This window comes from Condylura cristata, unplaced genomic scaffold (genome assembly GCF_000260355.1).
Source record: "Condylura cristata isolate star-nosed mole 26May11 unplaced genomic scaffold, ConCri1.0 scaffold00008, whole genome shotgun sequence".
Taxonomy (NCBI): domain Eukaryota; kingdom Metazoa; phylum Chordata; class Mammalia; order Eulipotyphla; family Talpidae; genus Condylura; species Condylura cristata.
The window spans coordinates 62,603,048-62,618,190 of NW_004567109.1; the positions used below are offsets into that span (position 1 = coordinate 62,603,048).

General features: G+C 37.6%; 1 protein-coding gene across 2 annotated transcripts in view; it reads right to left on the bottom strand.

Moving 5' to 3' along the window:
• The window catches only part of UIMC1 (ubiquitin interaction motif containing 1), a 117,283-nt gene that overhangs the window by 89,591 nt on the left and 12,549 nt on the right, over positions 1–15,143 (bottom strand). For both annotated transcript variants that reach the window (XM_004679254.2, XM_012722750.1), the window contains exons 2-3: positions 14,081–14,235; positions 4,640–4,724 (exon numbers count right to left, since the gene is read on the bottom strand). In XM_004679254.2, coding sequence (XP_004679311.1) covers positions 4,640–4,724; positions 14,081–14,227 — 232 coding nt within the window. In that variant the 5' untranslated portion in view covers positions 14,228–14,235. The remainder of the gene's footprint in view (positions 1–4,639; positions 4,725–14,080; positions 14,236–15,143) is intronic.

Here is a 15,143-nt window from a genome sequence, read left to right on the forward strand (position 1 = left end):
AAAAAAAAAAAAAGATGTGGTACATATACAAAATGGAGTATTACTCAGCAACCAAAAAAAATAAACACATGTCTTTTGCAGCAACATGGATGGAGCCAGAAAAGATCATGCTTAGTGATATAAGCTAGAAAGAAAAGGAAAAATACCGGATGGTTTCACTCATAGCAGGAGTATAAAGGGCCAGGGGAGAAAATAATAATAATAATAATGAACAACTATATGCCAGAGACATTTTACAGGGGTAGAGTGGGGAACAGTCAAAAATGGGGGGGGGAGTGCACTGGATTATGGTGATGCCACACGGATGATTTGGTGATGGGAAGCCCACACGGATTACAACTGAGATGGAAAAGGGACAAAATGATGTAAAAATAAACTATTATTTAAAAAAAAAGATGTGGTACATCTACACAATGACATATTAAAAAATTATAAACTCAACAATTAAAAAATAAATAAACTCGGGCCCTCCCTGGTGGTGCAGCGGGTTAAAGCACAGCACTAAGAAGCTTAAGCCACTTCCGCATGAGTTCAATCCCGGCCTGCCTCGGATCCACATGGCGCGGCAGACTCTTCCTGGCCGGCCCACTGCTCCCCTCAGCAGTGTACTTCGTCGGTCTGCCTGCTCTGCTCCCCACTCTGTCCGTGTTGAATCCTCTCACCCTTTGCATCTCTGGCCTGTATCCCAGTTCTGTATGAATAAATAAATGAATCTTGTAAAAAAATAAGAATAAAAAATAAACTCATTTGTGGCAACATGGATGGAGCTGGAATGGATCATGCTTAGTGAAATAAGCCAGAAAGAAAAAGAAAAATACCAGATGGTTTCACTCATAGCAGGAGTATAAGGGACCAAGGGGGTGGGGGAAGCAATTGTAATAAAGAAAAAACAAAAAACAATGAACAAATATATACCAGAGATATTTTGCAGCGGTGGAGTGGGGAGTGGGGTGGGAAAGATGTGACTGGAACTATAGTGATGGCACACGGGTGAACTGGTGGTAGGATGTCCAAAGGGATTACAAACAAGATGGAAAAAGGCACAAAATGAATGATGAAAAAATAAAGTAATAAAAAAAGAAAATCATTTAATACACCAAGTCAACAGAAGACAAACCCCACATAATTATTTCAATAAACACAGAAAAAGCCTCTGTTAAAATTCAGCACCCCTTCATGATAAACATTTAAAAAGGTTCAAGTGGTATATTTTATGTGTATTTTACCACAAAAAAAAAAACTATTGAGCATGAGACAATTTTACTCCACAGTGTATTTCAATAACTCCACAGTGTATTTCAATAAATATGCATTTCAACACACCTGCTGAATTCTAAAAAAAAAAAAGAACAATTGAGCAAAAGTGACTTAACTTCAAAGAAAATATACAAGTGACCAACACCATGTGAGAAACTGCTTATTATTACAGGCATTAGAGAAATGCAAATCAAAATCACTTTACACTTTAATCATTTTGTACCTTTTCCATCTCAGTTGTAATCCCCATGGGCTTCCCATCACCAAATCATCTGTGTGGCATCACCATAATCACCTTACAAATGAACTACCACTTTACACCATTAAGATGGCCATAATGTTTAAAAAGGCAAATGTTTAAAAAGGTAATCCCATGGGCTTCCCATCACCAAATCATCTGTGTGCCATCACCATAATCACCTTACAAATGAACTACCACTTTACACCATTAAGATGGCCATAATGTTTAAAAAGGCAAATAACAAGTGTTGACAAAGATATAAAGAAATTTAAACCTTCATAGACTTGCTGGTAGAAACATAAAATAATGCAGCCACTGTAGAAAACCATGTGGCAATTTCTCAATTAGATATTGAGTTACACTTTAACACAGGAATCCCATTCCTAGGGAAATACCCAATAGAAAATAAAACACTCACACAAAAACTTGTATATGTAGCACAGCAAACCTCTCCTGCCTCGCCCCTGCTCCCCTCAGCAGTGTACTTCATCAATCAGCCTGTTCTGCTCCCCACTGTTTCTGGTGAACCCTCTCATCACCCCTACACCTCTGGGCTGTACCCCAGTTCAATAGGTATAAATAAATCTTTTTAAAAACTGATTATTAAAAAAAAATTTATATGAATGTTCAAAGCAGCTTTAGTCATAAGAGCCAAAGTAGAAACAATCTAAATGCCCACCAAATGATGAAGGCATAAACAAAATATAGTAACATCATATAATGGAATATTACTTGGCAATAAAGGAACAAAGTACTGATATATGCCAAAATATGAATGAGCCTGAAAATATGCTAATTAAGTGAAAGCACAGAAGTCAACATAATAGTCAACATATTGTCTTCTGTTGATATAAACTGCATTTATATGAAATATCAGAATAACAAGTAGGTTGTTAGTTAGAGCTAGGCAGGATGAAGGGAGCTTTGGGTGACTAGTTAAGAATATGGGGTTTTGGGCCCTACCTGCTGGCACAGCGGGTTAAAGCACAGCACTAAGAAGCATGAGTTTGATTCCTGCCCCAGAGGTTATCCACATGGTGTGGCAGACCTCTCCTGACCCGCCAGAAGCTCCCCTCAGCAGTGTCAGTGACTTTGTCAGTAGGCCTGTTCTCCCCACTCTGTCTCTAGCGAACCCTCTCACTGTCCCTGCACCTCTGGCCTATACCCCAGTTCTGTATGCATAAAGAAATCTTAAGAAAAAAAAAAAAGAATATGGGGTTTCTTTCTGGGCTGATGAAAATATTCTAGAATTAGACCATGGTTATTATGGTTACTAAAATACTAAAAACCATTGTACAGTTTAAGTGAATGAAATGTATGATATATGAATTATATCCCAATAAAACATTACCATAAAAAGAATGATCTCCAAATAACAATCTTCTCAGATAAAATTAGGTAACTGCCAAGAGGCGATTTCTTTTAGTAGAAAGAGCATGATACTGAAAGAAACTAGGAGATACACACAGAAATAAACAGCCTTTGAAAAAGCGTAAGTATGGAATTTTTTTCACCATTCTAAAAGACAATTATCGAAAGCAAAATATTATCAATGTTTTATGTTTGTGACATACAAAAGTAAAATGAACAGCAAAAATAACAAAGGAGGGCATAAAAGAATTGGGAATATACTACTGAGGTCTTCATACTACATGTAAAACAATATAAAAGTATTTGAAGATGATTGTAAACTCAAGGGTAAACACTATCTTTTAAAAAAGATAAATTATCTTGTAAGTCAATAGAAGAAACAAAATAAGAATCACAAAATAAAACTCAACAAATACAAAAAAGGGCAGAAAAAAAAAGAACAGTTAAAATAATAGAGAACTTTCAAAATGGTCAGTTTTGAATCACATCAATGATTACACTAAGATGTAAACATAGAAGACAAACCTATTAAGCCTTTCAATCACATTGGAATTTATGTTAATGACGTCCTTTGAATTCACCCCAAAGGATGGGGACTGGCTGACAGAGGAAACCAACCAGGTTAACTAGAGGATTAGAACTTTCAACCACACCCCACACCCTATCTTCTGGATGAGAAAGGAGCTCAATAGAGGGTAAAGCAATCACAAAAGACCGTAATTTCATCAATAGAGCTACACAATGAAGCCAGATTTGGAGCTCTCCTAGACTGGTAAACACATCAAGATACTGGGAGAACACCTGGAGAGAGCATAGAAGGTCCACACTCCTTCCCCCATGGCTTTGCCCTAAGCATCTCTTTCATGTGGCTATTTCTGAGTTACATCCTTTATAATAAACCAGTCATTTAGTAAGTAAACTATCCCTGAGCTCTGTGAGCCATCCTAGCAAATTAATCAAAGTAAAGGAGGGAATAGTGGTAATTTGATTTATAGGTAGCTGATCAGAAACACATATGTAACAATCTGGACTTGCAACTGACATCTAAACTGAGGGTAGTTCTATAGAATCAAGCCCTTTACTGTGGAATTTGATACTGTGTCCAGGTGGAAAGTGTCAGAAATGAATTAAATCACGTTAACAACCACAACCAACCAGTGTCTGCTGGAGAATTCCTTGGTGGGGGGAGGAAGGGAGATCCACACATTTGTAGTTTTACATGCCCCTTTCAACCACACTAGTTTGTCTAGTTTTAAAACACCCCTTACAATTTAATGACAAAAAATAGGAACAGGTAGTTTTTTTGACCTGCTATTATGAGACTTCCTAAGTATCATTATCTTAATTTTACTGATGATGAAACAGAGGGAGGCTGAGAACAGTGACTTAATAAGCATAAGGGTCATACACTAAGAACTGAAATAAGGATTCAAATTTAGTAAGCTATCTTCAAGTTCCATGATGCAGCAGTAAGCTTTACATCTGCTTTATACACAGAAGGCTTGGTTCCCAGAGGAATCACAAAACAACTTATATTTACATCCAAATAAATCCAAGCACACCTAGACTCTGAGGTAATATTTTTAATTTCAACATTCTACTTCTAGTTAGTATTCTAAGTGACTCATAAAAATTTTAATGAAATGCAAAATACACAGAAAACACGTATGTTGCCTTATTCACAGAAACTGCTTCCTAATGAAAAACTAGTGTCAATTCTGTGACTATTAGAATTTCCAAACAATTTTCAACACAAAAATTAAAACATACGTGCAATTTTTCTTTTAGCCAAACACTTTGCTCTATTTGACTGTTTTGTCTTCATTTTCTGCAATCCATTCTCCTCCTTTGGTTCCTGTTACAAAATAAGAAATATAATCAGTGTGGTTACCACTAAAGGTAAGTCTTTTTTTTAAAGACTGATTTATTTACGTATACAGGGATTGGGGGGGGAGGGAGGTGTGAGAGGATTCACCAGTGACAGAGTGGGAAGCAGAACAGGTGGATCCACTGAAATACACTCCTGAGGGGAACAGCAGGTGGGGTCAGGAGAGGTCTGCCACACCATGTGGGTCACCTCCCTGCCCAGGATCAAACTTGTGCTGTAGGGCTGCAATAGCTTTATACTGCTGTGCTTTAACCTATGGCACCACCAGGGAGGGCCCTAAAGGTAACAGTCTTTCTGACTCCTTTAGAGCTAACAGAGGTGAGCCTCTAAAGTATCAATGATTGTTGTAAATGCCTACACAAAACAGTAGAAAAATGTGTTTCAGTAAAAAAGGAAAATATAGACGTGAACAAATAAAACTCATTACCTGCCATAGGTACATTCATGTAAACACTGGCCCATATGCAAAACAAGTTCAGAGAAAACTTGATTTAAGGTTTAAAACTCAATATAAATGTTTATACTCTGCTTATTTATTTTAAAATTTGTACTTAACAGAACAATTGAAAGAAAGTATTCAACATAGGAGCTAAGAGATTAATTTTCTTCAAATATAAGGAGCCTTTACAAATCAATATAACCTTCTCCTATCAGTAAATGATGAAACACTTCACAGAAAAACATGTACAAGGGACTCATAAGCATATGCATCAAAGATGAATTTTGAAATATATTACAGTTCATTTTAACTGAAATATTAAACACTACAATCTTACTGAACTGCTTTAAAAATATTCCCTTTTGGGAGATGCGAATTAAAACCACAATGAGATACCTCCTCACCCCAGTGAGAATAGCACATCTTAAAACAACTAGCAACAACAAATATTGGCAAGATGGGGAGAAAAAGGAACTCTCCTGCACTGCTGGTGGGAATGCAAACTAGTACAACCACTATGGAAATAGTGGTTTGGAGGTTCCTCAAACTAAAAATGGAGCTTCCATGTGACTCAGCAATCCACTCCTCGGTTATCTACCCAAAGGACACAAAAAAACTAATTCAAAAGGACACCTGCACCCCCATATTTACTGCTGCTCTATTTACAATAGGGAAGACGTAGAATCAACCCAAATGCCCAAAAGTAGATGACTGAATTAAAAAGATGTGGTACATATGCACAATGGAATATTACTCAGCAACCAAAACAAAAAAATAAACACATGTCTTTTGCAGCAACATGGATGGAGCTGGAAAAGATCATGCTTAGTGAAATAAGCCAAAAAGAAAAGGAAAAATACTGGATGGTTTCGCTCATAGCGGGAGTATAAAGAGCCAGGGGAGAAAATAATAATAATGAACAACTACTTAACAGAGGCATTTTATGGGGGTGAAGTGGGGAATGGGATCAAAAAGGTGGGGGGAGGTGAGAATGCAGTGGACTATGGTGATGGCACACAGGTGATTTGGTGATGGGAAGCCCACGGGGATTACAACTGAAATGGGAAAAGGCACAAAACGATGTAAAAATAAACTATTATATTATTTTTTAAAAATCTTCCCTTTTAGAAATGCAATCAAAACCATAATGAGATACCATCTCACACCAATGAAAATGGCAAATATTAAAAAAACTAGCAACAACAAATATTAACGAGGATGTAGAGAAAAAGGAATTTTCCTACACCGTAGAAATGAAAATGGCCCAACCACTATGGAAAACAGTTTGGCGGTTCCTCAAACTGCTAAAAATGGAACTTCCATATGATCTAGCAATTCTACCCCCAGATATTGTGTCCAAAGGACACCTGCACCCCTATGTTTACTGTAGCACAATTTACAATTGGTTAGCTATGGAAACAATCCAAATGCCAAAAAAAAATGACTGGACCAAGAAGATGTGGTACAAAGGAATATTACTCAGTAACCAAAAAATATAAACTCATGCCCTTTGCAGAACATAGATGGCACTGAAAAGGATCATGCTCAGTGAAGTAAGCCAGAAAGAAAAAGAAAAATACTGGATGGTTTCACTCTTAGGAGGAATGTAAAGGATCAAAATAAGGGATGAGGGGAAAAGAAAAGTAATTATAATAAAGTAAATATCAAAATCAACAGGAAACTATAAGCCAGAGACATTCTGCAGTGAGGGAGAAGGGAACAGGATCAAAACAGGGGTGGGAAGAGCAAAATGGACCATGGTGATGGCACACAGGTGAATTAGTGGTGGGAATTTCACAGGGACCATGTAACTGAGATGAGAAAGTATGCACTGTACAAAAATGAAAAATGATGTAAATAATAAAAATATATATACAGACTTTCTTTAAAATGGTGAAATAAAATGCATCCCTTCTCAATGACTACACTTATTGTTGTATTACATATTTGAAAAATGCCAAAATGCCACTACATCATAAAAGTTCACAAAGTAGTTACATGTATGATGATTGTTAACTAGACCTATTTTGGTAATTATTTCACTATATATACAAATATCAAATTATTACAGGCACATAAATGAGGTATTAAAGGTTAAGTTGCAGACTACCACAATAAAGTATCACACACAAATATTTTTGTTTTCCCAGTACATATAAAAATTATGTATATGCTATACTGAAGTTTGTTAAATGTGCAGTAACTTCTAAAAGGCTATATACTTTAAAGACTTTATTTTTTTAATTATATATATATATATGTATATTTCACATCATTGCTCAGTTTTGTACAATGCTTGCTTTATTTTCTCAGGTGCAGTCCCCACAGAACTTCCACCACCAATTCACCTGCGCACAATTCACCATAGTCCCTTGTGTCAGAACACATTCCCTCTCCTGGTTTGACATCCCTCCCTCCACATCACAGTGTCTGTGATTAATAGTTACCTGTTAATTTTGTTTTTTTAATTTGTTACAATATTTTTTTCTGGTACATTTTTTTCTGGTTCCTCTACATTCCTCTTGTAAGTGATACCATCTGATATCTTTCTTACTCCTTCTGGCTTATTTCACCAAGTATAATCCCTTCCACTCCATCCATGTTGCTGCAAATAGCATATACATTTATCTATTTTGATTGCTGAATAGTATTCCATTGTGTATTTACAATATATCTTCTTGATATGATATTGTAAATGTTGCTGCAATAAACACAGGGGGCAGGTATCCTTTTAAATTGAATTTTTATGTCCTTTATGTAGAGTCCAAGTGGAAATGCTGGATATATGAAAGCTACATTTTTAATAGTTTGAGGAACCTCCATACAGCTTTCCATAATGGTTGGACCAGTTTGCATTCCCACCAGCAATGTAAGAGAGCTCCTTAAAAAGACTTTATTGTGGGCCCTCCCTGGTGGCGCAGCAGGTTAAAGCACTGCACTAAGCTGCTTAAGCCACTTCTGCATGAGTTCCATCCCCACCTGCCACGGAGGAGATCCACATGGCGTGGCAGACCTCTCCTGACCCGCCTGCTGCTCCCCTCAGCAGTGTACTGCATCAATATGACTGTTCTGCTCCCCACTCTGTCCCTGGTGAACCCTCTCACCCTCCGCATCTCTGACCTGTACCCCAGTTCTGTATGAATAAATAAATAAATCTTTAAAAAAAAAAGACTTTATTGCTAAAAAGTAAATGAGTATATAATGGCAAGAAAAATAGTGCCAACAGATTTGCTCAATGCAGCATGGACAGTAATGTTCAATTTGTAAAATTATATTTAATTAAATCTTATAATTAAATCTTATGACATATCTAACAGTGGAGATATAGGCTCATATTCTGTCATTTCATTACATTTTTCTAGTAATCCATTTTTTTTTTTTACTTTTGAAGTATAAATCTGATCAGTTGTAATGGTTTTTGTGTGAAATAAACTGTTACAAATTTTTAATTTTTAGTGGCATAAATGTTGATATTTAAAACATATTTTGAGGTGGGGCCTCCCTGGTGGCACAAGGGGTTAGACACAGCACTATGCAGCCATTCCATTCACAAGTTCAACTCCTGGCCAGGGAGGTGACCCACATGGCATAGCAGATCTCTCCTGTTCCACCCCTGCATCCCTTAGCAGTGTATTTTAGTCCATCTGCCTGTTCTGCTCTCCATTCTGTCTCTGATGAATCCTGTCACCCCCCCCCCTCACCTCTGGCCTGTACCCCAGTTCTGTATGCATAAATAAATAAATCTTTTTTTAAAAAAATAAAAAGAATTTGGAGTTAGCCTTACAGTTAATGTTCAAAAAGCAGAAGAAATACTAAATAATACATTTAATTTTCAACACATGGGACCAAAAAAAATGTCTTCTTAAAGTGACTCTACCAACTGCTTCACATTCTTTTTTTTATTTTTTGAGATTTATTTATGCATACAGAACTGGGGTACAGATGCATACAGATTTATTTATGCATACAGGCCAGAAGTGTAGGGGTAGTGAGAAGCTTAACCAGAGACAGAATGGGGAGCAGAACAGGCAGACCAACGAAGTATACTGTTGAGGAGAGCAGCAGGCAGATCATGGTCGTGCCATGTGGATTACCTCCAGGGCCAGGGATCGAACTCTCATTGTCGGGAGTGACCAAATGCGGAGATTTACTGAGGGACTGGATAAGGGCAATAATAAATCAGGCCTTGCATCCAAAGGTGATAAGGTGGTAATAAATTGGGCCTTGCATCTAATTAACGGGTTCTTGTCGGGATGGGACTAGATGAAGGTGATAACGAACTGGGCCTTACATCAAGGACACAGCGATGAGTCACCCCCTTTGGAATCTGAGCTTAGAATCTATATAAGAGACCCTTCCCCCTTATTGAGTTGGCAGTAGCTGTGTACCCCACCCTAGGGGCTCCGTCTCAACTGCTGTCCCAGAGCAATAAACTCTGCTTGCTCAGCTTTTCTGCCTCCTGCCTTCCTTTCTTGCGGCAGTCACAGAAGTTGGGACAAAACACTCACTGATGCAGATGTGGCTAGCTTGCAGTGCTGCGTCCTAAGCCCTTGTACCACCAGGGAGAGCTAACTACTTCACATTCTACAACGAAAAACACCTCTGGGCTCTCCCTGGTGACCAAATAATATCTACAGCCCCTTCAGCACCAGTTAAATAACCCGCCTGGGAAGTGACACACATGGCATGGCAGGCCTCTCCTGCCTTGCCCACTGCTCCCCTCAATGGTGTATGTACTTCATCAATCTGCCTGCTCTGTTCCCCATTCTACCTCTGGTGAATCTTCTTACCGCCCCCGCTCTTCTGGCCTGTACCACAGTTCTGTATGCATAAATAAATAAATCCTGAGACCTCCTGGGTGGTGCAATGGATTAAAGCATAGCACTATGAAGCTATTGCATCACTGTACATGAATTCGATCCCTGGCCAGTGGGGCATGGCAGACCTCTCCTGATCTGCTAGCTGCTCCCCTCAGCAGTGTATTGCAGTACTCTGCCTGTTCTGCTCCCCACTCTTATCTCTGATGAATCCTGTCAGCCACCCACCCCAGCAGCTCTGGCCTGTACCCCAGTTCTGTATGTATAAATACATAAAATTCTGAAAAAGAAAATTAGTTGGTAGCCCAGTTTTATGACTAGTAAATGTCAAAAAAAAAAACAGATAATACTTTTGCAATTTAAATGTGGTAGGATTAATCTTTTGATCTCCTGCCTTCCAACTATCAGGTAGTTGGTGATTATGTTCTGACTACCACAAATGGCCAAGAGGCATTTGAGAAAATGTTCCACCATTGGTTGGCCCTCCTTGGGGGCACAATGGTTGTTAAAGCGCAGCACAATGATGCTAGCCACAGCTGCTTAACAAATTCGATTCCTAGCCAGGGAGATAACCCACTTGGCAAGGCAGACCTCTTCTGACCCGCCCACTGTTCCCCTCAACATTGTACTCTGTCAACCTGCCTGTTCTGCTCCCCGCTCTGTCTCTGGTGAATCCTCTCACTGCTACTGCACCTCTGGACTATACACCAGTTCTATATGCATAAACAAATAAATCTTAAAAAAGTTCAATGTCCCTTATAATCAGGAAAATGCAAATCAAAATGACAATGAGATAACCACCTTACACCAATAAAAATGGCACATATCAGAAAAACTAGCTACAATAAATACGGGCAAGGATGTGATGAAAAAGGAGCCTACACTGCTGGTGGGAATGCAAACTAGTCCAATCACTATGAAAAGCAGTATGGAGGTTCCTCAGTCTACTAAAAATGGAGCTACCATATGACCCACCAATACCACTCCTAGGGATCTACCCAAAGGACACAAAAACATTGGTTGAAAAGAATATTTGTATACCTATATTTATTGCATCACTATTTATAATAGGTAAAAACTTCAAACAACCCAAATGCCCAAAAACAGATGACTGGGTCTAGAAGATGTGGAATATACAATACAGTGGAACATTATTCAGCTATCAAGAAAGATAAACTAATGCCATTCACAGCAACATAGATGGAGCCAGAAGGAAGTACGCTCAGGGAAATAAGTCAGAAGAAAAAAAATAATACTGGATGATTTCACTTATAGGAGAAACATAGGGTAACTAAAATAAGGCATCAGGGGGAAAAATAATAGCAATAAAAAACAAAACAACAACGAACAGTTATTATAAACCAGAGACATCCTGCAGGGGAGGGAGAGGAAAAGGAATTGGAAAGACAGAAAGAAGAACACAGGAGACTATGATGATGGTGTATGGATGAACTGGTGGTGGAAATTCTATGGGGACTAAACCTGAGAAGAAAAAGCAAACACTGTTTAAAAATGGGGCCCTCCCTGGTGGCACAACAGGTTAAAGCATAGCACTGGACCCTCCCTAGTGGCCCAAGGGATTAAAAATGCAGCTCTATGAAGCTAACCACAGCCAGGGGTATGACCCACATGGCTCAGCAGACCACTCCTGTCTCACCCACTGCTCCCTTCAGCAGTGTATTTTAGTAGATCCACCTGTTCTGCTCCCAATTCTGTCTCCAGTGAATCCTCTTCCTGCCCTCCCCACCTCTGGCGTAAACCCCAGTTCTTACATGCATTAATAAATAAAAATAAAACTTAAAAATGGTAAATTGAACTGTGGAGGGAGACATAAAAAGATGAAAAGCATAAATCTAACACTAAAATCCAATGAAAACAGATTTTTTCTGTACCCCCCCCAAAAGGTAATTATATAAAACCAAAGCCAGTTTTACACATGCAAAACTCCTAAGAGGTATAATTAAGAAGATAAATTCAATACATAGTGTCCAATTAAAATTTACTCCAGAAATGCAAAGGTGTTAGATTACAAAATGTATTCACATACAGTGGTAACTAATTAAGGGAGAAAAAGTATGCCATTATATTAGCTAAATAGTGAAAAGGCATTTGATTAAACATCCATTCCTAAAATACTAATAATAAGCGATTAAAGGATATTTCTTTCAGATAATAAAAATAAATAAAAAATGTGCTCTATCACTAATATCAATCAATATTATTGGAAGCTATAGTCAAAAAAGCATAAATACTAGAAAGAGAAAAATGACCATTATTAATAGATGTAAATGCCTACCTAAAAAACTCAAGGTAATACACAGAACAAGTTATTTTGAAAATATGTGAAAGATCAATGGACTAAAATAGAAAATCCAAAAAACAAACCCATTTGAAAACATCTTAATCTATAATAAAGATAATCCTTTGGATAAAGCATAGATTATTGGAAAATGTTTGTAGTAGAAGTATGTAATCATGGAGACTCAATTTTTCAATATATATGTACACTATTTAAAAATACAAACAGATGTATGAAAGATAAAACAAATACAGAGGTTAACCTCTAGATGGGTGGGAAAGGATACAACTGGGAAAGGTTATTACTAAGTCAAGAGTGCTTGTAAGAGAATGTAGGTGTTCAGATTATTTTTTAATTATGCACTTACTTTTATTAATTCTCCTATATGTATGACATATTTGGCAATTTTTTTAATTTAATTAGCTCTGTATGTGCTATTACAGAAGGAGTTCCAAGAAATATTAAGTGAAACAGCAACATAGTATGTGTGGCATGAATACTTTACTCAAAAAGTTTCACTTATGCTATATGCATCAAAAACTTTTCTAGAAAAGAAACAGTTATCTTCCCTTAAATATCCACTGACTGAAGTATATATCTTCATTTTGTACCTTCCTATACTATTCTATTTTCAAGCAGTTTTGAATTGGTCTTATTTTTTAGCATAACCATATATAACTCTGTAATATATCTGTGTCTGAGTATTTTTTTTTTTTAAAGATTTATTTATTTTGCACACAGAGCTGAGGTACAGGCCAAAGGTGCAGGGTGGTAAGAGGATTCACCACAGACAGAGTGGGGAGCAGAACAGACAGATTGACAAAGTACATTGCTGAGGGTAGCAGCAGGCGGGTCAGGAGAGGTCTGCTGCACCATGCGGGTCACCTCCCGGGTAGGCGGGAATATAACTCATGCTAAAGTGGCTTTAGCTCCTCAATGCTGTGCTTTAACCCGCTGCGCCACCAGGAAGGGCCTGAGTATTTTTGTTAAGGCAGGCTATCCAGGGGATAGAATTAATGTATTGTTTCACTTAATTTTTTTTTAAAAGATTTATTTATGCATATAGAACTGTGGTACAGGTCAGAGGTGCAAAGGTGGTGAGAGGATTCACCAGAGACAGAGTGGGGAGCAGAAAAGGCAGACTGATGAAGTACACTGCTGAGGGGAGCACTGGACAGGTCAGGAGAGGTCTGCCATTCTGCCATGCCCTGAGATGGGGGGCGGGGGGTCAAACTCATGCTGACATGGCTTTCGCTTCTTAGTGCTGTGCTTTAATGCACTGCACCACCAGGGAGGATGCTGTTTCACTTAATTTTTAATTAATTTATGTTAAAAAAGCTAGTGGCTAGTCACTACCACACATTTAAAGCCTTTAAAGACTTTAAAGAGCACTTACATTCTCTTTTTCTCACTTTCCAGACCAAGAAAATTAATATTTACATTTTATTTAGATTATTCATACAGTTCATATTTAACTATATTAGTATTAGTATAGTTTATATATGTGAACTGTATGTATATTAATATAGTTAGATATTCATAGAGTTTTAAAATATCACATTGGGCTAATACATTACCAAACTGAGAAACTATAATCCATTCCTCAGCCAAACAGTATCACTACCTTCTTTTAAGTAATTCTTAATTTCATTTATAAATCAATTGAAGCTGATTAAAAATGAAAAGTCTAGCAAGCCGGCATTAAGATTTAGTTACAAAAATAATCATGGATAAGAACAGCTAGCTTGAGACACTTCAGAATACGAACCTCTCCATCACTATCAGATATCACAATGAATGCATCCTCAAGTTTACGTTTCTTCTTCATATTGGCCAAACTGGTAGTTTCTGCATCCTTCTTCTCCAGGTTCTCTGAATCAGAGGCTTCTTTAACTTTTTTCTTTCTCCGAGGCATCTTTTTGTCTGAAATACAAGGGAAAATAATTTACTCAAATTAAGTACCTTAATTGTAAGTTTTCTAGGTGCTATTTGGAAAATATGTGGAAAAAAAAATCTAACAGAAAACTAGATTTATGAATGTCTCCACAACTCATTAAAATTTGTATTTTTCTATAAACAAATATATATATATAAATCTCATCTCAGTAATAAAATTTCACAAAAATAATACAATAATTTATCCTAGCTCATTTAACATTAATGTAGATAACTGATTCCTTTGACCACATAATTAAAAAAAATTTTAATAAACACCAATTTCTCACCATGATAAAGCAGCAACTACAAAAACTCCACAGATAACATCATACATAAAGGCCAAAGGTTAAATGTTTTAAGATAGTAACAAAATGCTAGCTTTCATGATGTCTATTACCCATCACAATGAAACGTCTAGGTAGGTCAATTATGTGAGAAAAAAGAAAAGACATCCAAACTGAGAAAAAAAAAGTAAAACAATCATCATTTGCAAACAGAATGATCTTATATATTAAAAATATATATGGCCTTCCTGGTGGCGCAAGAGCATGACACTGCAAGCTAGCTGCAGCCACTTCAGTGCCAGTCTGATCCCTGGACCCGGCAGTGATCCACATGGCCCGGCAGACTACGCAGCAGTGTACCTCACCAATCTACCTGTTCTGCTCCCCACTCTTTGGTAAATCTTCTCACCGCCCTTGCACCGCTGGCCTGTAGCCCAGTTCTATATGCATGAATAAATAAATCTTTCTTTAAAAATTATCTATTGAGGCCCTCCCTGGTGGCGCAGTGGGTTAAAGCACAAAACAAAGAAGCTTAAGCCACTTCTTCATGAGTTCGATCCCTGCCTGCCCCGGAGGAGATCCACATGGCATGGCAGACCTCTCCTGACC